The following is a 27293-nucleotide window of genomic DNA, read 5'->3' on the forward strand; positions in this document are numbered from 1 at the left end:
TGTAAGTGGAACCGATAAACAGGATTGATAGGCAAGCAGACTAACAATTCCAAGAAATTGAACTACTGGGAATTGTGAAAGGCCAGTGACAGGTGACGTGAGATTTGTGTAATTTTAATGCAGAATTACGTGCACAACTTTTCCAATAGGACATATTAATCAGTTTGTTTGTCATCCAAGAGCTATTATAATTTTGAGACTACTTAGTATTTTAAAATTTGTTTTTAGATAATATAATTTTTTACACATCTCATTATAATAATATTTCACTGGGTATATGAATTGTCTTTTCAGCAGTATTTCAGCATCCATTCTATATACTTTTAGCACCTGCAACATGAATGCAAAAGCAGACATACAATCCAGTCCAAATGACAGAAGTTGATTTGTCAGTGCGTTATTATTTTTAGTAATTCCTAAGTAAATCAAATGGCTTATATATAAATAATCTGCGTCAAAGATGCAACGAAAGTAGTGTAAGTAGTTAAATGATTCTTGGTCCACAAAAGCACAAATCTGCTCAAGTACTCTGTGTCAGACAATAAAAAAAAAACAAAAACAAAAAAACATAAATCACATACATTTTGTTAACATTATTTTGTTTTATAATCATCAGCCACTGGCAAACGGTTGAACGGTTAACCATAAAAGTAAAAAACTAGCAATTTCTTTGACTGTGTAGTCTCTTCAGTCACGTTAAAAGAAGAAAAAAAAAAGAAGTAAACAACAAAAAGCTGAACTGCCAGTGTTCACCAGCATTATCACAAGTCAATGTAGCTATGGATGCGCACGATTCGCCGACTAAACAATTGAAGCTTATTAAGTTATCCCCACTGGTTACAATAAACATTATTTTACTCCGACTTACAACAGCTGTTAACTCTGGAGTTATGTGGGAACCTTCATTAGCTTTGGTTCCAGCCTGGACAGCTCATGAAGAACTGCAGCCCCAACAGACAATAGCCCCTTCTCTGCTCTCAGGGGTCCAACAAATATGAATCACTGTTGAAGCAGCAAGGAAAAGAGCCCTCATCTGGCTTCAGAAGTGCAAGTTTGTTGACAAGTTGGCTGTCTTAAATGTCAGCCTTTAAGATGGGGGTGGGAGCTTTAGTCCTGCTGAAGTCATGTGCCCTCAAAAAAGAATTAATTCTAATTACTGCTGTAAAATACAGCCACCAACCACACTCTCCACTAGACTGCTGTTAAAAACTGACTAGAGCCCATGACTGGATGAGGATGCCCTTTCATTACAGTCCTGTCTTCACTTCAGTCATAATAGTACTCCATCTTAATTTTGATACTTCTGTAAAGTTGTATCTGGATATTCGACGACTCTATTTTTCATCTCATTCAACATTTTTAACTTAAATTTAGTAATGATTTCATTTCAGCTCAAAACATTCAGTTATCAGCATTCACACTGCAGTTTCTTCAGAAAATGCATTTTCTAGTTTACATTTGTGCTTCACCTACAGAAAGTATCTGGATCTGAATTTGTTAAGTCCTCCTGGATGTCACTTCCACCACTGTGTAAGAAAGCAGTCTTGTAAATTTCTACAGTACATTATGTGCGCTCCAATGAACACCGTGTCCTTGGAAAACAGTTATTGTGCAGAGTCGCAGTGGAGCAAGTGTGTGTAAACATTTCCTGAGGGAAGGTGGGGTCTGAGGGTAGAGAGGGTCTCATGCTTACTACATAGTATTTTCACTAGAGACAAAGAAGGGATGAGAGATATTGAGATATTTTAGCATTAGTGTACAAAATAAAAAAGAAAGTTGTGCAAGGAGATTTACATCAAACACCTAAAAACAAGCAAACAGACAAGAAAAGTACACAAAAACTTAAAAGGAAATACATAAGCAATAACACAAAGAGACAAATGCAGAACAGACATCAGTATCAGAGCTACAGCTGTTGCCTGTGTTTCTGCATGCCTTGGTTTTTATTTTATAGCACTCCCTCCAGTGCTGCTGGTACATGTATGGAGGGAGTGGTGATGAGGAGGTGCACAGGAATAAGAAGTAGGGAGGGGAAAGGACTGCTCCAAACAACATCGTCAGAAACCAAATTAAAAGTTACTGGTATGCAGAAGTTAATGGTGGGCAAAGAACAAAACACACACACGAGAGGAAAAGCACACAAACAATAAGAGAAATGCTCTCCATGTCTAGAAACACAGCAAAAACAAAAATGCATACAAATAAGGAAAAACATGTGAAAACAAGTGCTCCCAGATACTGTGTGGGAGCAATGGACTTCATTAGATAAGCAAGAACATTACAGATAGACAAGCACAAACTTGTTTTGACCCTTAAAAAAACATTTTGTTAAATGTGCATACTGTATCAAGTATGCACAGTTGTGTGTTGATTTCCCAGTTCAACGCCCGACTGGCTGGACCTGCTGCATGTCATTGCTCTGTTTCCTAATATTTCCAATCCATTTCCACCTTGAATACAAATTAAAAAACATACTATGCAGCATTTATCTAGATCCTGGGAATTCTAATATTCTGTTTAAACCCTTGCTGAAATGGTGGTTATCTCAGCAGCTAACAGCTCCAAAGATGATAGATGAAGGGCAAAGACATTTAGCTACCTTGATATTTCAGGTTTCAAGACAAGACAGAGAAATGATCTCTGCTCTGACTTAGCAAATCTGCTCAACCAAGCAATCAAGCAGCACGTCCCTCACACTTAATCACCGACTGCTGCCATAGATAAGGTTGTGAGCAAAATCAAAGGGAAAAAAAGCACCCAGGTTACTAATTAATATCAACAGAGGTGAATTAAAAGCTGCAGGATTTATGATTAAAAAGATGTCGTGCTATAAAAGACCTAGGCTGCGGGTAGAGATTTACTCCTTATTAAACGTGGTGAACACCATCATCAACATCAAGTGGGAGTAAAGAAAAGCCAAATATATCCTCTACAGAATTTGGTCACTGATGACATGTAAGCCATCACTCTCAAATTATTTTCTTTATTTCTAATCGTCACACAGATGCTTATCCCAAGACATCATTTAAACTGAACCAGATGTAGTCAACAGGAAATGAATCCAAACCAGTTGACCTCTTTTGTTAAATAAGTTCATGATAATGTGGCTCCTTAGGGCATACCACTGTTAAAGCCACTGCAACACCAGTATGCCAAAAATATACAGGGAATTCAGCTTTATCTTTACCAAGTTCTTCAATAAACTGTCTGTTTTGACAAAGCAATACAGCTGAATGCTTAAGCTAGTGTGGAAGAGCAGAGTACAACATCCCGATCCCCCCCACTCCCCTAACCAATAAGTCATTATAGTCTCAATCACTAAATTCATGCCCTCTGTTAAGTGTCATGGTTGGCATTTTGGAGATTAGGACACTGTCAACAACTTCTGATGGCTTAAAAAAAGCTTTTTGCTGCTAATTGACAGCTGAGGTTGACAGTTTAGTCTGCTCCTGCTTTCTCCTGGTGCATTGCCCTGTCTCAGGCTTTCAACACATTTGTTTGAGTAAACAGTGATTTCTGTGATCCAGACACGCCGTTCTACTGTGCTTGTCAGTAATTTAAAAAAAAAAAAACTGACAGGAAAATATCACAGTATTTAGGTAAGGTTAATGTTTGCATTTGATTACAACAACTGCCTTTTTTTTTATTACAAAGTAACCAGAATAAGTTCTGCTCTGTTACATCTGTTCTACAGTGCACAGCCAGCAGGGTATCTTGGAACAAGAAAAACTGCAGGAAATTATAAATCAATTGCTAAACCTGAACAACTGGAAGAATTGCAACAGGTACAGGTACAGAACTCTCTAGAGGGAGAGTTCACCACTTAGATGAATTCAAAGCCTTCTTCACTCAGGCACTGAATGTGAGGACTATTCAATAACAAAAACCTGCTACTTCACTTCCACACCTCAACTGTCTTGGAGCTACAAAGAACAAAGGAAGAGCAGACAATTTTCAGAGCCGGCACTTCAAATAACATACTTGAGGCACAAGGAATTATTTTGCCCTCAGAATACTGCAATTTAATGCAACTACAAAAACATCCATTACTTTTAAACTCAGTTAAAAAAATCTAGCAACTTTCGATTCAAGCTTCAGGCAACTGAAACCTCAACCAGCATGCGATAGGAAGGGTTTCCTTGGTACAGGTTACCAGTCAATGTGCTAGTACATTCAAAGCACAAAGTTTAGCCGCCTTTCTACTGATGAGAGAGACTCACAAGCCCTTTTCACAAGTCTTGGCAATATCTTTTTTGTATTTTTTTTTTAAACTACATGTGCAACACCATGAAAGTCTCCCAGAAATAAAGAGAATTTTATTGATACTACCTCTAGTACTCTTTTTGTGATTGCTTATAAAGGTTTTTAGCATGAAGTCAAACATTTTCCTAATTTCTAAGTCTGAAAACATTTCTTTACAATCTAGACTTGCACAACTCCAAAACTTGCGAAACTTATTAATTACTGATTAACTGGATTAACTGATTTCCATGAGAGTTATGAAGTGGAAAAATATGAGTGTCTCGGCAAAATGTTTACATAATCTGCCTTTTTCTCTGCTGGCTTCAATCTAAACTATAAATTATTCTTTTGTATATTTACCCAAGTTTCAAAGTAGCAAAGCATTAAACTACTTTGATATTGTCTGGGTAGGTATTCAGCTTTTAATTTTAGCTTTTCTGATATGTCTGCTTTTCTTCTTTATTTTTAATGTCAAAATGTGTAGTAACTGTTAATGTCACTCACTATACTAATCATCTCATTTCAGCTCATGTTATTGTTGCTAACTTAGTGTATTTTTGTGGCCCTGAAGCAACTTTTTTTCTGAAAACAAAGAACCTACTAGTGTTTTTGAGACGTGTGTACAAGATGGCCTTCGGTGTCTGAAAAGTTAAGCCAAGGCAAAAGTGCCTTAAGCTTGAATTTTTGTCTAATAGCCAGCAACGCATGACTGAACTGGTTGCAAAAGGAAGTCCAGTTGTATGTAGGCCTACAGGAAAATGACCTCCCTTCTTCTGGAAACTTAAAACTCAGGAATCAAGGACAACCCAGGTTAATCTTTAAGGCAGGCCTACATATGAATGGTTTTACTATATTTAAACTCAAATGAGGGCCTGAAGAACAGTTACACATAACAGACCCTGTATAAAAGAGCACGACCAAAAAAAGAGCTGTTTGCACAAGCACAGTTTGGTGGTTTGTTACTGACCACACTGTGCAACATGTGAAACAAAAAATAAAGGCATCCTGCTGCTTCTGTTTTCCGCCAGTCTCCTTAACTTGTACAACTCAAACCAGACACATTTTTCTTCACCAAGTCACATCTAGTGCACATCCAATTTCTGTTACTTGTCAGCCTTCTGCAACTTAAGTATGAAAACTTAGCCGAAATCACATCATTATTAATAAATGCAGCATCTAAAAATACAGGAGATCTATTCTCATTTGTAGCTGCACAACATAACATTGCTGCAGTCAAAGCCTCTACCACCACCCACAAAAGGTCAGAACGGATCGACCCACAGAGAGCCCACAATATGAGCGTAGGCTTTAGTACCAGACTTAGTTTGAGCTACTCTTACTGGGACAAATGAACAACCTGAATAACTATCATGAACATGGCATGCTATTATATAAGACGTAAAGCAAGAATTTTTAATTTCTTTCCACGCAAAGCAGCTGTGTTTCTAAGGCAGGGTGAGAAGCTATTTGTTACACCAGATAAAGGAATAGTTCGCTTATATAAGGAACATCCAATACAATAAATGATGTTATCAATTACAGCTACCTCTGGTCGAGAGAGAAATCAGCCAGATTTAAGAGCTCTCATTTTTTTGGAGTTTATTTTCTGTCTGATCAACAAATCTCTGATAAATTGTTCATTTTTCTTACTGGCCATCTCGCAATTACAAGAAGAGTCTATTTCACTCTTACAGCTGTATGCATCTCGTCTGCTGCATAGGACTGTGATGAGTGTGAGACTTAGAGCTCTGATAATTTCTTTCCCATGTATTCACACCTGGACAGCCACTGTACAAGCCCTACAGACATTTGGTGTTGTAAAATGAGCTGGGTAATTAATGGCTATCCCATTCTTCAAGCTTTTGGACAGACCTTACTAATTTCATGCGAAGCTGTGTAAAATCACTTCATGTTGAAGCCAAGCCTCGAGTGCCTGCACACACATGTAATTATCATCTTTTAATACGATTAAAAGGCTTTCTCACCTACTTAGAAGCAGCTGTCGTATGAAAGTCCTGACTAACATAAAGCAACAATCATACAAAGTAATCCAATTATTGACTTTACTGCACATTCTTTAACAAAATGTTGGTTCAGAGCCAATGCAACCTGCACATAATCCATAAGGCCTGCAAATTTTTTATTTTAGAAGATACTCAAGTCCAGCCCAATATCATACACATCAAAATCCATCAATTCTCAGCCTTCCCAACAATCTGACGTAAAACAAAGTACAAACAAATTGGCTACAGACACTGTGCTCTCTCGCCTAACTCCAGCAGCAAAGAGGAAACAGGAAAAGACAATTGTTTGCGTGTGTGCAGAAGAAGAAACGACACTGTTTGCAGAGACAGAGACACAGCAGATTTGGCACATAGAGAGGATTCCACTCAAACTCCTTTGACCCACATAGTGTGTTGAATTTCACCTGTCTAACTTGTTTACACATACTAGCTTTGCTTGCAAAGACTGACACAGCAACTTCAGCACAACAGCAGCATAAAGAAATGCTTTAGATTTGATATGGAAAACGGCAAAAACTGTATAAGACAAGCTACTCAAGATAAACCTACCACCTATATGCATATCTGGTTTCTGCAGAGAATGTTTGTAACAAAGAAAATAAGACAAGACTAATCAAAAAACAAAGGTTATTCTGCCTTTTAGCTGACTTGTTGTTATATTGTGGACATTGCTACCCTACAACAACCTAGAACTACCTCTCTTGGTGGAAGGCTAAATAAAAAAATCTTTGGAAAAGATCTAGAGTTGATTACTTAGCCAGCATTTATTAAGCTAAATGCAAAAGGTAAAAACCGGGAAACCAGTGTTGACAGGTTACATGCTTTAGAGGAAATTATTCCCAGCTAGCAGCTAAAAATAAAGCTGTGCCAGTAAAGAAGATTGGACAGAGAGTGGAACACATGGAAGCCAGATGTCCAACAGGCGGTGCAGAGAATTAAATCCATATTATTTCAGGTGTAAGCCCAACACCTTAACTAGTCTTTGGATGATTTATTTTCTGATTGGCCAAATCAATTCAAGCCTGAGAGTTCTTCATAGTTAGTCAGTTATGTTGCTGTTTGCATATTTCTGCACCACATAAAAATGGATAGGTGCAAATGTTAAGGAACACAGACATACTGCCAGTTCCTACTTAACATCCAAGTGCCAATGTTCAAAATAGCACCCCCACCCCAATTCTCCAGGTCCATTGGTTGCAATTTCACAGTGCTGTGTTGTAGACAGCAGTGGTAGTAGCGTCATTCACACATGACAACTGGCTGCCTTGTACGTTAGAGGTGCGGCAAAAAGGCACGGCCTGAGGCACTCCTCCAGTTTGCTTGCACAAGTCTGCATGACGAGACGGTGATCGTGCATGCACAAAAGAGATACAAGTCTGACACTCACACCTGAGCCTGCGTCTTAAATTTAAAAAAAACACAGACAAGCCCAAAGGTTTAAAATTCCACCCAAATCCTTTTTAGGCAAACTAAAGGTCCAGTACAAGATCAGATAGAAAAAGTGAGTGAGTTATAATCTGTGTAGTCACTTTGGAATTGAGATAAGTATGCAATACAAGCATACCTGGTCTTAGCCCACAACTGATGTGCCATCATATACATACGGTGCAATGAAAGTGCACATACTTGAAAATGGCCACTGCAACAAGGCCTGAGCGAGTAATCTAAGATAACCAAAACCAATCAGGACCTATAATCTGTCAGTGTCAATTATTCTTTTTTTGTTGTTGTTGGTTTGCTTTTTCTGTTAATACTTCCTTTAGTCTGTGTTCATGTACTATACCCATTTAAAAAAAACAAAAAAAAAAACAAAAAAAAACAAAACAGTAAGTGTGTAATGTGACTGCCCTGTCCAGCCTGCAACATAGAAGCATTACAGAAGACAACCCAGACACCAAGAAGACTGCACAAATGCTGTACCAAAGAAAAATACTGTGCTGTTTGTCACAATCATCACAATCTGATACCCTACAACTTCTTCTTCTTGCCCAAATAAATGTTTATTTCATAGGCTGTTGTTTTGACATAGTCAAGGAGACTCACCATGCATTGCAAATGTGCATCAGCAGGAGTGGTCAGAACAGCCCTTTAGGGAGTGACCTAAAAACTGCAGGAGTGTTGTGCACTGTTTGTTTTTTAAGTAAGTATGTGTTCTTACTTTATGATTGTGCCACATACTTGAATCTCTAGAGGCCTGATATACATGTTCACCTATTCTGGAAATTATCACATTATATAACCGTTTCTTTACCAGCTCTCTCTGTGAACTTGTCATTTGGAGTTCTGCTCTGTCCCAGGTTCTAACTTCACCTGGCCAAAGACTTTTCTGTGGAAAACCTGCAATGGATTCCTAAAAAGAAAAACACAAATAACCCACACAATACCTGAGCTCACATTTCACATCACTGCAGTACAAAGACCTTGAGTGTCTTAGGATTTCTTGAACATTACTACAGACTATGCAACTCTTTAACTGCTGCTAGAATACAGCAGAATATAAAAAAAATCTTATAGAATATATTTCAACACTGAGATCCAAATGGAAAAATTAAAAAAATTAAAGAAACGTAAATTAAACTAAATCTGCCAGACTATTTTGGAGAGAGCAGCATGTGCTGAAAGGCAAAACAAAGGGATTAGAATGAAATACAATGATCATTTTATGTTTGTTATCCTCTTTTAATTCTAGACAACAAATTTGGAATTCATTTTTGACCTTTCACTACATGCAGATACCATGCCTTTAGCAATACATGCCCATCAACAGCAGCCCTTCTCTTAATCTTTTTGGTATGACACCAGAAAAACAAAACAACAACAAAACAGTGAAGCCATTCTAAACTCACACCCAGATGACAAAGGATTGAGCCTGCCAGAGAGAAAGCTGCTGAACCAGATGGACAGTTATGAGGGAATGACAGTTGTATGATCCAGTTTTCTATGAGGCAGCATTTTGTGCATTTGTGTACAGACAGAGAAAGCAATACTTCAAATCCAGCCTCCTCGTGTGTTAAGAGAAACGACATTAGGGAGGGAAGGGCAAGGAATTCCTGTTTGATGAGGACGGAAAGTCTTACGTAGACGATTGGTGAGGATCAGAAAACAACACCATTCGAACCAGTATGCCATTTCTGCCATTTATAAGCAATCATCTGTTGTTTTTTTCTTTAAGACACAGTGCAGATTGGCAGAGTGTCAAAGGCCAGGATTCAGCACAAAACAAACACAGACAAGCACACTTACACAGCATAGACAGAGTAAATGCATAATAGATGAATGTACAAACTAAAGACAGCCTAAAGGGCTGACTTTATCAGGTGTTGTCTTATCACATCACACATAAAGATCTGTGTAATGGGAGCTGAAAAAAAAAACACTGCAGAAAAAAAAACATTAATTTTGAACCAATGTGAGTGTTACATAGATTTATTAAAGGTGTCCGTTCTGCTGATATGTAAACGTACCAAATTCTTCTGTGAATAGCAAATTCTGCATCCATGTTGTCATTCTAACATCGCAAATGTCCAAGATGTGCATTCACGTGCACAAGCTTCAAGGATAGTAGAATTTAAATGGTTTCAAACAATTTATGCAAGGATGCTGTTCATTTTTCATTTAGTGAATTTGCATCTTAAAATAACTGCAGTGACTTTTCATGCATGCTAAAAAGCTAAATCAGTATTTTTAGCTTTAATTCTGTTCCTTGTTGTTTTTGGTTTTTTTAATTAATATTTATTCTTTCTCCAAATAATAGTCCTGAATTCACTATGTATCTTACGATTTTATGAGAAACTGGATGTTAAATACACCTACTAAACCAGATTTAATGATGTAAACTCGACTGATTTAACACCTAAATTTTCACAGCTATTTGCTTCCAACAGAATGAAAAAGTACATCTGCACACCTAACTAAACAAATTTGGCACATCACAACATATAAAAACACTGCTATCACACAGTCCAATTATTACAAAGTGTTACGTTTGGATCAGAATAAGAATTCAGTGGTTAAAACTTCAGCTCTGCTGCTCATGTAAACTAAACTAACTTGCAGGTTTCCAGAGCCTTTGTTCATGCTCTACACTGAAAGCTCTGCTTATCAGTTTGTAACTTGGTCTAGAGCCACAACAAATAACATTTCATGGGTCACAGAGCCTCTAATAATATGGTGCCAAGTGGGCCTTGGGTCTGACACCGAACAACACGTAGGCTAAAGAGTTTAATTGCTTCCAGGACAATCAATTGTACATTACCTGCATTGTTTATTGACTGTATTGCAATTAGCAAGCTTTAACTTATTTTCACAGCTGAATTATAATAAGGCTGTTACAAATTTCCTTTGTGGTAGCCAGTCTAGAACTGTACCTCTACAGTTGTGCTGTAATAGTAAGAGTTAAAATTTAGAACTTGTTTAGTAATATCGCAAGTCACAGCTACTGAACCATCTTAGACCATATGCTTCATATGCTTCCAATGTGACCTAGTACTTTGTGTTCACAATGCATTGCTGAAAAGGCCGCCTGCACTTAAGCTAATCTAGCTAGTCAAAAAAGAGAATAAATAGACAGGCAGAAATGAAGGAAGGTGGGGAAGCTATGCATCATGCTGGGAAGTTCAGAAATCTCAAGATATGATGTAGTATTTGCTCAGGCCTTAATGGAGAGTACAAACATCCCTCGGGTCTTAACTGAGCAAGACAAAAAGGGGAAAAAAAACAGTTCTAGGAATATTACTCAACTCAAAACAAAATGATAATTATATATTTTACAACTTCCTTTATTTTGTTTCAGACACTGTCAACAAAATGAAGTTTCTGAGTAGACATGTTTACAGTAAAACTCATGACTATATTTTACTTTTAAAACATCACAGCTTTGTTGTCCCTCAGCAAACTCCTTGAAATCAAAGTGTTTCCAAGAAGCTCATTTAGTTTTATTCTCCTGTCTTGGCTTGAAATAGACCAGTCACAGCCTGGCGGGAAGTGACTTTGGGCTTTGAGGGAAGGATGGAGGTGTGTCGCCATAATGGAAAGAGGTGGCAAAATAAGAGAATCATCGCACACAAAAAAATAAAATAAATAAAATAAAATACCGAAGACATGGAAGCCTTCATTGAAAATATGAGTCACACACAGCCCTATTTTAGCACTACCGTATATCACAGCATTAGCTCTAAATGGTGAATGTCAATACGTTTGGGTTAATTCTTTTTTTTTTTTAATTCTAAAAGCTGAAGTGCCACAAGAAAGTGAAATGTGACATCAGCCCCTGAGAACCCCAAGAGCACATTTCACATTGACTGCATGATGTTCACTCCTTTCACAAGTTTACTTTCTGGCAGCAGTAAACCAGATATCAGTTCCTTTTGTAATATTCAACACCAACCTGAAATGTCCTTCCCTCTGCTTTTACAGCCGTAACTCTCACTGCTTACAGATGAAGCTCCAGGCTCTGTGAGCTCATTTCACTTTTATCTTTATGACAGATGAAATAAGACAGGAACCCAGTGAACCTGACACTAGATCTGTAGAAGGGTCTGGACGGACAGTGGCTCTATTGTGACACTGTGCACGCTACTAACAGTGCCTGAGGAGCCTTTGTTGACATTCAGATAAGATACCTCAGGAAGATATGAGAAGCAGGACTAAAGCTTAAAAAAATATTAAACTGAATACTGGCAGGCTTTTTGGCAATAACGAAGAAAAATAGTGTGAAAATATTTTAAGAGGGTGCCTTTCTGGTAATTTACTTGTATTTGCTCCCAGCTTCAGTTCAATAAGTAAAAGGAGATCCTTTAGTCTGGCTGGGCCACATTTCACTACCTGCCTTTTCTGAAACAATGATACATTTCAAAGTCTATCTTTTCGTTTTTATGTCCTTCGTGCACTTTATGTTATTACATTCTGCATTTTTTTTCCTTTAGAATTTGCTTTCCTAACTCTAGTTATTTCCTGCTGTCACACAGTAAGAGCTCCATACGTATACACTGTTGTGTAAATAAAATTAGGGGGGTTGTCAGGTTACTTGTAGTGTGGGAACACCACAAGTATGTAGACCATTCAGCAGTAAACCCACAAGTCGCTCCTGCTGCTGCCTCTTACACATAATCTCAGCCTTTACATGTGGGGAGTAGCTAGGAGGTTATTACATGGTCAATTTTCATTAGTTTTGGAAGAATGAACAGAAATCTCCTCCATGAAATCAGAGTGTGTTACAGCACCCTCTTCATAACACTAAAATACAGAAGGCCAACAGGATGAATATATTTCTGGGGTGCACTAACACCAAATGGCAGGTAAATGAAAAAGCACATAAGTGCAACCAATATAAAAGTTACTCCAGCACCCTTCTGAGTGCTCATCACGGTAACTCTTCAAAATCACCAGGTGTTCACTATCACTACCAGCATCAACATTACTATGCAGTAGTGTCTGTCACGTCAACCAAAGAAAATGGGCAGATCTAAAAGCTTGTCATCTTGTGAGTTGACTTACAACCACAATCCTCAAAGTGTGCCCTGTGGGTCTTGAGCAGGATAATGCATCCACAGTTCATATCACACTGGGACAGCAGAATGTGTCTAAGGGAGCATTTTCATAAATTTAAACTGCTCTTTATTTTAACTAAACTACTGCAACATTGACAAATTTATGTGTTGGAATGAAATAATACCCCCTATGGCTAAAACAACAGGACAAAATTAACAAAAACAAACCATTTCTGTACAGAAACTTCACAAAAACTAAAAGTACAAAAATGTGGTATATATCTACGAAAGCCACTGAGAATTGATTCATTTTTAATTTTTTTTTTTTGCTGACTGCTTTCTCAGTTCTGCTCAAATGTCCTTCAAATGTCATAAAACGTGACACTAAAATTTAAACTTCCCAAAAGTGCGGGTTGATGCATGCTGTTGTATATGGCATGTATGAAAAATGAAAATAATAAAATCCACATGTGACAGTCTTAAACAATTTTTCAGTCTTTTTCGACTGCAATTATATACAAGATAATTATCATTATCACTGCTTATCACATTTTGTTTAAGAGTCCACTGCTCCAACTCTTCAGTCCAATCACTTCCAACAGGACTTCACTAACCTCGAGTGCTTGTCCATGTCTAAATCAAAAGCACAATCAGCTGGACCTTTGGAACCTACCTAAAGTACATGATAACTGTCTTTGATAAAAAGTCAACCCCACACTACAGTGATCTAGATACTTTACTGTGCATCGTATCTTTCATAAAGGTACAAAAAACTTGGCTATCTTATGCTGGACTCCCTGATGGAGTCCAGCATAAGATATTCATGACCAGTTAACAATCAGCACGATTGCCTGGCAAAAAGGAGGAAAAAGAAAGAAATTATCTTAAAAAAAAAAAATAAAAATCATCACATCTAAATTAAACCTGTCATGGAAATGGGTGCGAGAAATCTGCAATTTGTTTTAAACTGATCAAATCAATGGTAACACTGGGACATGAATGTTGTGATAGAAAACTGACTTTCTGGGTGGCTTCCTGATAAATTGCAACCGGGGTGTTAATAAAACAATTAAAATACAGCTGAATACGAGACAGTAATGTTTGTGCTCAGTAAGCTTCCTGTTTTTGTGCTTTTGTTACCCCCCGGATCACCAACCGTTGCTTGGTCTGGCCTACATTTTTGCAGGGAAAAATAAATAGAATAGTCACCAGCTTAGCCTTTAAGTATATGTGAATATGGCACAAACAAACTGAGATCGTAAGGCTACTAGTAAGCTTAACACAATTTGTCATCTTCTCAGGAGGCAGTCACCTGTGTAACTATGCCAAATGCCGTCACAGTGCTGGGAGCAAACACCAGCTTGTAGAACTGTTAATTAAACGGCATCCTTTGTCCACAGCAGATGAAAAAGTGTGTGAGTCATGGTTAGTTCATGATAGATTTCTTTTTCTTTAAATGAAAAGAGGGAAAAAAACTGCACTGTACAAATAAGTATAAAAAGAACTAGACTGCAAATTAGACCTGGTAATACTGGAACAGTTAACAGCAATAAATTGAAACGAGTACTTCAGTTAAAATAAATTAGCATAACATTACATTTATTGTATATTACATTGTATATCCATATCACATATGGACAATAAAAAGTGAAAACATATTTCCTTGTAACTTTCAACACTAAAATACTTAAAGGTGATGCAATAGGTGGCGTCGTGTCCTTCATTAGCTTCCCTAAACATGTTTTCACTGGGTAAACAGGAACCTGCTGTGGTAAAAATGGCACACCTCAAGGTGTGGTGGGACTCCGTCACAATAGTGAATACAGTACATACCCTGGTCTATACTGTATATGGTACACCTCTGTGGGGGTAAAGCCAGATAAAGCTATTTAGTTATACAAGTAATCAAAGTACTGATCTTCTAGTTTGAAAATGGGGCGGGAGTGCAGGTGTTGCCTAAGCACTAAACAGACAGCAGTGTGAACCTGCAAGAGTTGTCAGGCTTTGAAGAAAGGAACAAAAGAACATTCTTCTCTAAGACCAGTGCTCTGGCACGCCTTACATACATCAGTGTCAACATCTACTCGATAATGTTGAAGAATATGTGGGAAATTTAGCAGCATGACAGGACATGTGGACAGAGTCAACTGCTCCATATGGAGCTGAGGGACAAATTCTGTTAAAAAGCCTTCTAAGAATAAATTCCAGCAAACCACAGTATGCTGACATGTTCATGCAGGCGCAACAGACACGCAGAACTAACTCAATCACACATTCAAACATGTAGAAAAAAATAAACAAGAATTACCGTGTCTCCAGGGGTCCTTTGGCTCCACTGCTCCAGAGATGATATCCTCATCAGAGGGAAATGTCACCCTTTTGCCACTTTTGTGTTTAGTGTCCCCCTCTTGCACTGAGGGATACAATCCAGCTGGATCTGTGGCAGAAGCTTCTATGCTGCATGTCTGGCTTGCATCAGCCTGGCTTTCTGTCGTGCTGCCAGCTGGGACATCCTGAGGAGTGGACACTGAGTCGAAATTACTGTCTGACTGTGATCTAACATTTACAGATTCAGCCTCCAGCACCCCACTCTCATCGAGACTCAGATCCACACCTATGTCCATGTCCCCACCATCATCCCCTTCTTCAAGAACAAGCTTTGCAGGATTATTGTCCTTATCTTCCTTCATTTTCTCCTCGTGCTGCTCACTATTAGAAAAGATAAAATCAGTCGGGTTCACGACCGCTAGTGGGTCCTGGGCACTATTCTTTCCATTTCCATTGACCTCATCAATTTCCACTGTGTTTTGTGCCTGCTGGTTGTTCTCCTCTGCTGCCTGAAGGTTGTCAGTGAGCTGAGGCATCAGGTAAGTTTCAGAGGCCTCCGTAGGAACAATGCTTTGTTTTTCTGTGTTGCTATCAGTCATCAATTCGGAGATCCGAGGGATAACCCCTTCTGTATTGTTAGTAGTGTTGTGATCATCGTCCACATTGTTTTTCATCTTGACATTGCACAAATCTAGACACTGCTCTTCGATATTCATGCTTTCATTTCCAGTAAAACTCAGTCTTTAACTGTGCCGAACAGCTGGGATCTCGGGTTAAACAGTGACTAGGAACCAAATGACATGGATAAGGCTGTCTTTGCCCTGGCTCATAACAATACACGCAGATAAATACCTATCTTGACGTTTTATTTACCAACTTCTATACAAGTGCTGATTTTTTACATCAGGGGGTGATTGAATTATAGATGTCGATAAACCCCAATTCAAAGGTGGCTGCAGTGCATACTTAAAAATCGGCCAAATAAAGTGCAATTTCACACAACTATCAATAATAGAAATATGCTATACCTGCGTGAAATAGATACTGTTACAGTAATAATTCATAATCGTAGAGAACTTCGCTCAACTATGACTCGTGCAGGTATTCACCATTCAATAATTCTTACCAACCGTGTCCTATTATTCGACGAAAGGCTCCCCGGTCTTCAACACATTGCCAGTAGTATTTAAGAAGAGCAGGACAATCAATTGAAACAAACAAGTCACTCAGGGTGCCTCCATTACGCTAGCAAAGTGAGATTACTGCCCGACAACAAACCCAATTCATCTACATGAATTAAAGCAAGCTAACGTTCGCTAGCGGGCTAAAGTTGTTGACCAACAATGACATCCAGGCCCGTGTGCGGTCGCATGCCCGCTTTTTTGCGTGACCCCGTCTGTTTCTCCCCGAGAAAGTCCATTTTCTGTGTCAAGACGAATATAATCCGACTGTAGCTCCGTCTCACCCTCTGCCGTGCAGCAACTCTGCTCGCATCACAGCCCTCGACCAGCGGCAGCCAGGAAAAAAACAGGCGTCACACTCCGAGCAGCAATGAGCATGTTTGTGTTGCTAACATTAGCACGAGGGAACTGTGCCGGGTTACACGTGCTGGTACCAACGCTGTTAGCTATTAGGAGTTAATGTATAAAATATTCCGACCGCCCGGATTTCGTAAGCGTCTCTCTCTCCGTGAAAAGGCAGGCTCAACCTGTTCTCCTCTAGCGTTATCCTTCGCTAGCTTGTTGAAGTCCAACAACTGTTTGTTGTTCACACGTCTTACGTCAGCACGTCGTTAGGGTACGTCCAACAGACGCAACGTTACAAGAGCAGACATACACGTGTATAACGTCTGTGTCTATAGAGGGCTGCAAAACGACAGTATTTTAAAGTTTGAGTGGAAAATCCTCACGTCTTGTTAACGAGTGTTTTGCTTAAAAATTCCCATCCAAATAGAATGTTTGATTTTTTATAGTGCATATATTTTTTTCCCTTCCATTTGAAACTATACAAATGCAAGGATTCCTTGAAGTTAGTAGACAGGAAAAACTCAAGGATACTGAAAATCTTGATTCAAGGGAACGTGGGAGTACTTTGTTTTATGTCAGCCAGCCCAGACAGGCTGACATACTATCTGCAATCAACAAGGATGTCGACAGGCAGTCAGTTTTTTGTATTTTTAAGGTGAGTTTAGTTTCTGGGGCAAGAATTTAGCCCACAACATGTACAGCACAAACACACCAAACTGCATCAGGAAACCGAGTCATTTAGGAATACCATCGTCCAGCAGATGCACCAATGACCTAGTCTAATCACCATTCTGGTTATTTCTAGTTTAACTATAAAGAACTGGAGTGAGGCTTGAACCCCAGTTCTTAGCAGGAAGCAATTATGAATTATAATAAGTCATCAAGGCTAATTTTACACACCAGGTTTCTAATTTGGATGATTTATTCCAACCTTCAACTGGACTTGTAAACTAGGTAGGTGTCCCTTTTGACATACCCCACCCCACCATGAAAAGATGCTGGGTAAAACTGTCACGGTTGTCTGAATATTTCACAAAACCTGAGTAGTGTTAAGCTAAAAAAACATCCAAGAATGTGTTGAAACTTATTTTGCAAGACTTCCAGAGGGCCTGTGGAGGAGCTAAATCAGTACCCTGTACACGGCGGAGTGCGAGTAAGGTCCCTTTTGTTCAGAGGATGAACCCTTCTTGGCTACGGAAGTAGGAAATGAAGCACACTTCCTTAGCATTCAGAGAAATTTGCACTACTCTATCCAGCTGCCATCAAGACATCTGGTTCCCTGGCTGTCAAGGTTTTAACATAAAAAAAAATAACACACACACACACGCACACGCACACACACACTTCCAGTTGGATAGCTCAAAAAGTTTGAAGACAAGCATAATTTAGAAACTCACTTTATTATCATTAAAACCCTTTCTAAAAGTGGTACCATTTATAATTAAAACTCTTGTGACTGGACATCTTTAGCAGAGTTGTCATCCTTTGGTGTTTTTGTCTTCTTCGGCAGGAGGCTTGCCTGGATATTTGGGATCACACCACCATCTGAGAATGTGACCCCTGCCAGCAGCTTGTTGAGTTCGTCATCATTTTTCACTGCCAGCAAGATGTGCCGGGGAGCAATGCGTGACTTCTTGTTGTCACGGCTGGCGTTTCCCGCCAGCTCCAGGATTTCAGCACAGAGATACTCCAGGACAGACGACATGTACACAGAGGCACCAACTCCAATCCGCTGAGCGTAGTTGCCTTTCCTGAGCAACCTGTGAATGCGGCCCACTGGGAAAGTAATTCCAGCTCTGGAAGACCGGGAAACTGCAGATTTTGGTTTGGGTGCAGCCTTCTTTGCCCGGCCAGACATCTTGAACCCAAGTTTGAAGAAGACCAGTAACTAAAATGACCAAGAAGAGAATTCAGTGAGTTTTAAGTCAAATTAATATTCAGCAGTGGTACATGAGATGCTGTTTGAAACAAAGGTAGCAACATGTGTGGACACTAGAGTTACTATAATCTTCAAATGCACAGTTTAACAAATTAGATTATGCCACTTGAGAGGGGGCGAGGAGGAGCCCAAACACCAACATTTAATTCACAGCTAAACACTCACCAGTACTTATAAAACAGCAGCTGTCCACTGAATAGACAGGATACTCCTTTTATAGGAGCAGGGAAGGGCTTGTTGATTAATGGCACCTGGGTACTCTTTTTCAGCTGTGTAAGCTGATTGTTAGGGTCAAATGATGGCAACATGAAAATACTGCTTAATCTACAGTTAGGGCATAGGACTGGTGGTGAAGTTAGCAGAACATGTTGATATATAACATTTAAATTGGTAGTAGTGAGTGTGTGAGTGAGTGAGTGGGGGAAAGGGGCCTTGCAAAAAATAAAATAAAATTAAGTTAAGCTTCTGGTGCAGTGAATGAGCATACCTCCAACCAAAAGTTGTATAAAACAGGCAGTGCTGGTGTGCTGGTAAAAAAACAACAACAAAACATTATGCAGTTTCACCAAACAGACCATGAGCTTGAAGTATTTAGATATTTACGAAACTTGTGTGATTGCTACATTATAATTCATCCAGTATTTCAGTACTGAGGACTATTAATTATGAGCAATATGAGCAACATTCAATATGCCTAACATTTTCTGACTTACTAATGCACAAAACTATTCCCTGAACAAAATGCTCATGAACCACTCTCACTCTTGCTGATTTTATTTATTCATTTTTGTAGAGCACTTACATTTTGCACAGTAGGGTGCTTGTGCTTGATGCATAATGGAAGTCACATGTGCCAGAAGTTAAAAACAGTTACAGTATACTGTATACACACCCACTGGTCACTTTGTTAGGTACTGTTGGCTAATACTGGGTTAGACTCCCTTTTTCCTTCAGATATGCCTTAATTCTTCATGGCATTGTTTATCAGTGTGCTGCAAACATGATAGCATTGCACAGTTGCTCAAGAATGTTTAGCTGTGAATATTCCATTCCTTCACATCCCAAAGGTGCTAAACTGGACTGGGATCTGATGACTGTGGAGGTTATTTGAGTACAGTGAACTCATTATCATGTTCACAAAACCAGTTTAAGATGATGTGACATGGTGGACAAAGCCATCAAAAGATACACTTTCATCACAAAACCATGGACCTGGTACTAAGGGGCCCCAAGTGTAACAAGAAAATATCCCCAACACCATTAACCTATACCTACCACTTTAAACTATTAATACAGGTTATGAGGAATCCATGCTTTCACATTTTTTATGCCACATTCTGACCCTACCATACAAAGTTTGCAGCAGAAAAGATTGAGACCAGGCAATGTTTTTCCAACCTCCTATTTTCCAATCTTGGTAAGCCTTTGTGAACTGCAACCTCAGTTTCCTGTTTTAAGGAGGGGCATCCAGTGTGGTCCTCAAGGTTCAACGTGATGTGTATTCAGAGACGATCTTCTCCATGCCTTGGTTGTAGCAAATAATTATTTGAGCTACTGGCATTCTGGCCATTCTCATCTGACCTCTGACATCAGCAAGGCATGTTCCCAGAGAACTTCTGTTCACTGGATATTTTCTCTTTTTTGGACCATTCTCTGTAAACCCTAGAGATGGCTGCCAAAAGAGAGAAAATCCCAGCAGAATGTGAGTGTCTGAAGTACTCAGACCTATCTGGCATCAGCAAACATATCAAAGGGACTTAAATCATCTTTATTCCCTATATAACTCCCTATAAGTTGCTGACAAGTGACTAGTTGACTAGATATTTGTGCCAATGAGCAGTTAAACAGGTGTACCTTACAAAGTGGTCAGTAAACGCAGGTCATACTCATTTTGTAACCCCTGCGTTCTTGTAGACTTGCCGGAAATGGTGACATGAGGGTGGCAGGACTGATTTTGTTTGCTTTGAATTTCTGGAGTTAAATGTCCTGAACGCTGTTTTATGTTGCTCAATATGCTGTTAAATTCATTGGCTGTGTGTTTGAACAGGAAAGGTTTGATTCGAATCGTTTGGTGCTTCAGGAGAATCCGTTTTTTTAGAATGTGGTGTGAAAATGAAGTTTTGTGGTTCCATTTTTCAGCTGTAATTAATAAACTGACTGACTTGAGAAAAAGATTATTCTGCATGTGTCATCAATAGGACACAAGAGCTTAGGAAGAAATCAACAGCAGATGGCAGCACAGACTTCATTTAACTTGGAGCCTCTGATAGAACATCGTGAGGCTTTGTCAGTGAGGGAACACTTATAAATTCACACTTATTGGTGTCATGAGCCTCCACTTTATGATTAGGTGCTTGGTGTGTCTGATTCCCAGAGTGCCTGATGTACTTATTAACTGCTTGTGAAGGAGTGATGACTCATCTTGTACCTAAAATACAAGGATTTCATTACAGCGTTCTCGGAAACCAAGATAAAGTTTAAGGTTTGAAGAAGTCAACTCATTGCTGGTCACTCAGCTTTAAAGGCCAATGTTTTATATCAGTATTTATGATGACGTCTCTTTTTGTAGTTGGAAGAAACATATGATTCATTCCTTTTATAAGATTTTCCAACAATATTCCATGGTCCTGTAGTAGCTTCTTACATTACATTATAGGTTGTTTTTTTTTTAGCATATCAATTCTTTATAGCTATTCAGATGCATTTAAGGCGATCACTTTTTATGTTTTAGTTTTTATGGCTGCAAAGTTTCGTTTGTAAAAGAGAGTTTATGCTCAGTTTTACTTCAGAGAAAAATAAAACTGAAAACTGCAAACTGAAAAACATATATACATAAACTGTTTCATCAGAAGAGAGAAGAGTTCTTCATCAGTGATATGGCCAAAAGCTCAAGAAAATCCATACACACTTTGTTAATGTGACTGTGATACTAATTTATTGTTTTCTTTTTTCTTATCTGATAAAGAACTACAGATCAGTTGTTAAAATTATTGCTCACCAAATAAGCTTTTTATTTGCCTGCTGCACACATTTAGCAAAATGGAAAAAGCAAACTTTGTCATGTTAATTAAAAGTATTTAAATGCATGAGAAATTTCCTTTGATTGAATAATGGGCTGCTTTGTCATTGTCAGCATTTTCACTGCCAAATTGGAAGGCAACACGCTTCATCCTTTGTACTGTTTACCTTCTACTCAGTGTAGAAGGAGTGAGGGGTGAAAGAGAGAGAGACATTTTGACTGTTAGAATTAACTTTAAAGTATGGCAAAGGGCCAATCAACAGAGCGGTGGAAAGACAAATTAAGCAGGGACCTTCCCAGCAGGTCGTCCTTGGACAGATTGGATGCGATTCTGTTTAACCTCTCAACATCCTCCTGACACGAGGAGGACAGAACACGACTCACAGGCCGTCACAGAGCAGTTCACAATACATACCTCTGCAGACTTTCAAGTGAAGTATGTTGACAGCATACACACTGAGCTGTTTCTTACCACAATTCATTTGTGTTCAGTCGAGACCTAAGCACCGTATAAGACTGTAAACTTTAGTGTTTTATCATGTGAGTTGTCATCATTGAGAGTAGCCATTTGTTTTTGTGAGGTTCTCCTGAGGATCTTTGTCTGGATGAAGGCTACAGGCCCTCTGTATTTATTAGCAACAGTAGCTACTAACACTGAAGTTTGCAGTCTGCTGCCGAGAGAAGAGGAGAGATGAAAGAAAGAGCAGAGGGAGCCGAGAAATGATCCAAACATACCATTAAACTCAGAGATTGACGGCAAAACCAGACACCAAAGCTTCTAACAAGATTCCTTTTGTGTTTGCTAACTGCCAGTAATTTAAATAACACAGCTTATCATTCCCTTGTATGCCATTTTTCAAAAATCTTACTTTACCGTTATGTCTTAGCCTCTCCCTTTGCACAAGGGGCAGGTGGATAGGTAAATAGTTAAGACAGCCTAACTCTTTTTAGCTGACACACAGAAGCCTGTGTGTTCTCTCTTCCTGGAGCTGCAATAACTCATGTAGATGTGGCTTTTAGGAGGATTGTGCTGTTACCCCTACTTTTTCCTCAGCTTTATGGAGATGTCAGTGGAGCCTGTGCCTCATCTTTGTACAGCAATCAATCTTCTACAACAAACTCAAAGGGTCAGTGACTTCTTTTGTACGTGCAGACATGCTCATATGATTATATACCCACAAATGAGTGGTGTGATGTCTGAATCACTGCCGATTTTGAAAGGGCAATAACCCACAGAAAATGACCAAATGTTGGAAATTTTTCATTGTGACTGCTCACCTCTTTCAGCAGATAATAGCCTATTCATCATTAACTACTTTTATATAGTCCCACATGACAGCGACATTAGCAACATACTCTGTCTTGACAGCAGAAAAAAAGGTGGTGGATCCATCTGGCCCTTCCAGTAATTTGAAGTTAATAATGGGACAATTAATGTCAGGTTTCCACAGTAACCGGACAGTGAGTCACTCTCTGGATCCACGTTAATTATGAAACCTTTTGGACACACACAGTGCAGCCGGGTGCTCAGAGGTCCCAGGATCCTCGGGTGCTTAGTCTGTCGCTTCTTGAAAAAAAAACTTGCTTACAAGGCTTTGATCGTTTTTCCATAACTGTTTCAGCAACAGTCTGGGCTCACTCCTGTTAAATAAAAGAGAAACCGCTGCAAGAGACAGTTATTTCCTGAGTTAAATCCTGGCATTTTGTGTTTTATGTGTATTATTTATGTGATGATTATTACCCATACTGTTTCAAAGTGCAATTGGGGGAGGGGGGGGGGTAGTTTATTGTACAAGAATGACGAGAAACTGGAGGCAAGAGGCTTATTTGAACATGCATAAATGAGCAGGTATGAGTGGAGGACCACAGGCTTGCTGTTTCCTACTATTTTCAGTTTTTATATACAGCTAAGATCTTAATATTTACAACACAATTGAGAGCAGTTTTGATCTTCTCATGTAAATCTCACAAGAAAATCATTATTCGTTGTTTACTTCCTTTAAATATAATAGAAGTAGAGTGATGCAGCAGTAAATGCTGTTGAAGAAACAGGAGAAGACATGCTGGAGCTGACCTTCATATACATGATGTAATATAAACAGCTGTGAACAAGAAAAGACCACAAAGTTATGTTCACACTGTCCACTGGAACAACAGCGTGGTTTAAAGCTTTTAAAAATTCTTACATTATAAAGGTACACTATGAATCTGTAGTGTTTTGTAGATGAAGCATTACAGTAATGCTAAATGTGTTTAATTGTGTTTAATTTGCAAGATTCTGCATTTTCTTATTAATGCCTAATCAATACATCAGTGTTTATTCATTTGTTTATTTGTTTGCGATCAGGTTAATCTGTACTCTGTGTGTGTTCTTAATATAAAGCATGATAAAGCAAGTGTGTGTGTGTGTGTGTGTGTGTGTGCGCGGGCATATATGTCTTACTGAATTTTCTGTATAACCTTTTAACAAATACATTTGCTATGATAATATCAGTAAAATAACCACTAATAGTCACTAATTGAACAATGTCTTTGTTTCATTTGGCAGGTAGAAAAAACAAGATCTGTAAAAAGGTTAAAATAGACAAAAATCTTCCTGTATTTTTGCTCTTAATGAGCAAATTTAATGTTTAATGACGAGGTCTGATATCCTTTAGTAAATGCATACATATGCTGACTAACCTTGACTTTCTTGTAGTGGGATAAGCTGCTTTTATTTTCACATGCAAAACAAATGTTGAACTTCCAATTCACTGCATACATTTTTTTGGGGGGTGATTTCAGACAAAAATAATAAACAAAAAAATTGACTGTAGAACATTCATTTGTTCATCTCCATACATGAGCAACAGCAGTTGTGTGTGAAATCAAAGCCCCCAGCTTTGGAATAAAAAGACTTCATGTGTTACTGGCCCTGCAGTAGTAGCAGAGCCAACATGAAGCCCTCCTGTGCCATCCTCTCCTCTGCCCTCCACCTTCTCATTGCTTGCATAATTTTACATCCTCCTCATGTCCTAAGCCTGCTGTGATGGCTACCATATGTCCACACTGGTTTCCCAATAAAAAAAATACCATTTCCCTTTTTAAACATTATAAAAACACAGGATGGACCTCGGGAGATATAAAATCAGGGTAGGATTTGGCACTGAACATCCATGTGTGGGGACTGACCAGCAGAAGACAGGCACCGCAAATCCACTGCCACGTCATTAGAAGATGGGGGAAGAACGAAGGACAAAGAGATTTTTCATCATCTACCCAACCACCCATCCATCCATCCCACCTGTGCAAAACTCCCATTCCTCCCCACTTTTAATTCCTCCATCTGTTTTCTCTCTTTCCTTTCGGCCTTTTTTTCTTTTCAGCCATAACTTGTTTTGGCTCTCTGTCGCAATATTCTCCACAGTATTGCTATTTTTTTAAATCAGTTCTCTTCCTGTTCTCTCTCTCTCTCCTCCATACACCCTTGGTACCTCATCATCCAACACACACACACACACACACACACACACACACACACACACACACACAGCCATTCACACACTTCATTTCTTTAAATATTCATTTCCGTCTGTCTGTGATGTGTTTAATGGAGTTTCCTGTTCCCAGCCCTCCCACTTCCCTGAGAACCGCCATGTAGGAAGTGGCAGTCCTGGCAATGGTTCCTCCTGCCCCCTCTGACTGGTCACATTCCCACCTTATAGAAACAGACATCAATGGGGAAGAGAGATGGACCTATGCCATAGAGGTTACTGTCCATTTAATATTAGTGCTTTCTGGATTCCATCACAAAAAATAATGTTTGCAATAGCATTTTCCCACACAATATACAATCTTTTCTGGACAACCTGCATAACTCTGGTCTCTAATAAACTTAGCATATTACTCTGTTTCACAGCTGGTGGTTTCCCAGAATTTCTCTAATTCTTTTGACAGAAACAATTCCCAGGTTGTCACTGAGGAAGTTATGGCATGTTTTTCCTGAACATAAACACATGAACTTGAATCTGTAAAGTTTGTTTCACACTGTAAAGTATGATCCTTCATCTGGCAAGGAAAAGAATAATTACCTGTGACAGATGAGTAACATTTCCACAGTCCCTTCGGGTGGTCTGGAGTAATGTGCTACTGAGAGGTGAAAGGGAAAAATGATTAGAGTTAGTGTTATAAGGTTTGGTTACACTGAAAAGTCACAAGCTAAATTAATTTTTATCTTTGGGAAAAATCTGGGGAAATGCTCTGGAAAATAGTTAGGGACTGGTTTTGTCTGTCACAGTTGCTGTGAGCCAATGGCTGTGATGGGGTTGGATTAATTGGCAGGTGTATTTGATTGCAATGAGACTCAGGTCTACTTAAAGCCCACGCTACAAACAGGCCTGGGCTTACTATATGCTGCAGCACAAAGGCAGAGTTGGTTTGCTGAGATCGGGGTGACTGCCGGCCTTCTATTTACAGTGTGATGGTTCTTGGAGGACAATTGCTGTTCCCTGTTGAAGCTGTCAGCATGTGGGAGACTAGACTGTTTTAACCCTTCATTTTTATGGTCATTGCACTAATTACCTTTTAGAATTTTATTGGTTGTCATCTTTTGCCCATGGCTGAGACAGCTGCTCAGACCTAGAATCTGTGTGTTGCATTGCTTCCATACAGTATAAAAGACATGGATGTAAGAGTGGAGTGCTCATTTATCATTTAAAACTTGATAGCCTGTATTTACAGTAAACTGTTGGAGTGGAACCCATGGACCTGTATAAGAGCTACATAGTCTTAAGTAATGGAGTAAAACACTAGAATCACTCACCAAAGCTCAAGCACAAACATATATATCCTGTAAAATGCACCAAAAGACACCAACAGCACACTGTGGGCAAGTCACAAAGTGGACACTTGAGGCTTCAAGTGACAGCTGTGGTTGCTGGCATAACAAAGCTTCTTGTTCAGAACAATAAAGGGATGTGGAAGTCCCTTAAACTTGCATTTTATCTGAAGGCTTTCCCGATGAGTTTATGGGCTCAGTCGCTCATTTTGGGTCATACTAAATCTTGGTCATAATAGGTTTCACAATGGATGATTGTCTTCGTTCATGTATGTGACCCCACGCTCACTGTCCCTAGCCAATCAGCATGGGTTTTACAGTCAGATCTGGCCAACCTCATCAGATCTGGCGACAGAAGAAGTGCTCATGTCAGGTTTCAAAACGGGGCTTCAGAAACCAGTGGGCGATACTGTGAAAGATGCATCCATTATTACTGTTATACTACCTGTGCTCTGGAGCTTGTCATTGGGCTGTTCTCTGTTGCTACCACAGCATTGTGCAGTGCCATGCAGTACCCACTGGTATATGTCTAGTTGGTCAGGGGTTCATCCTACAGCGAGATAATGACCCAAAACATAAGTCCAAGCTATGCCAGAACTACCTCAGGAAAAAAACACACGAGATGGTAAGCTTGAAAACATGAAGTAGCCAGCACAGTCTCCAGACTTAAACCTCGTGTAGCTATTTTGGGATGACCTGGACAGAAGAGTGAAAGAAAAGCAACCTACAAGTGCCACAAATTTATGGGTTATATCTGTTATATCTGCTAAAGGTGGCTACTTTGATGAGTCAAAAGTTTAGTTTAGTCTATAAATTGATTCCATGATTTCTTTTTTTCACTCCAATTGCTTATTTGTAATATGCTTTCATTTCAGAGTGCAATGAGACATTAAACTGCATAACTTTCAGTA

General features: G+C 39.1%; 2 protein-coding genes across 2 annotated transcripts in view; both read right to left on the reverse strand.

Annotated features, from left to right (window-relative positions):
- The window catches only part of ppp1r37 (protein phosphatase 1, regulatory subunit 37), a 52107-nt gene extending 35250 nt beyond the window's left edge, over positions 1-16857 (reverse strand). Inside the window, exon 1 of the mRNA XM_006795386.3 lies at positions 15063-16857. Coding sequence (XP_006795449.2) covers positions 15063-15798 — 736 coding nt within the window. The 5' untranslated portion in view covers positions 15799-16857. The remainder of the gene's footprint in view (positions 1-15062) is intronic.
- Positions 16858-18049: 1192 nt separating this feature from the next.
- LOC102796780 (histone H2A-like) lies at positions 18050-18466 on the reverse strand. Its single transcript, XM_006795385.1, has one exon. The coding sequence runs from the start codon at positions 18464-18466 to the stop codon at positions 18050-18052; it is 417 nt and encodes a 138-aa protein (XP_006795448.1).
- Positions 18467-27293: the final 8827 nt, after the last annotated feature.

Source organism: Neolamprologus brichardi, chromosome 14, assembly GCF_056152115.1.
Source record: "Neolamprologus brichardi isolate AB-2024 chromosome 14, ASM5615211v1, whole genome shotgun sequence".
Lineage (NCBI taxonomy): Eukaryota > Metazoa > Chordata > Actinopteri > Cichliformes > Cichlidae > Neolamprologus > Neolamprologus brichardi.

Coding starts and splice junctions, on each gene's coding strand:
- LOC102796780 (XM_006795385.1), bottom strand. CDS start 18,466: ATGTCTGGCCGGGCAAAGAAGGCTGCACCCAAACCAAAATCTGCAGTT.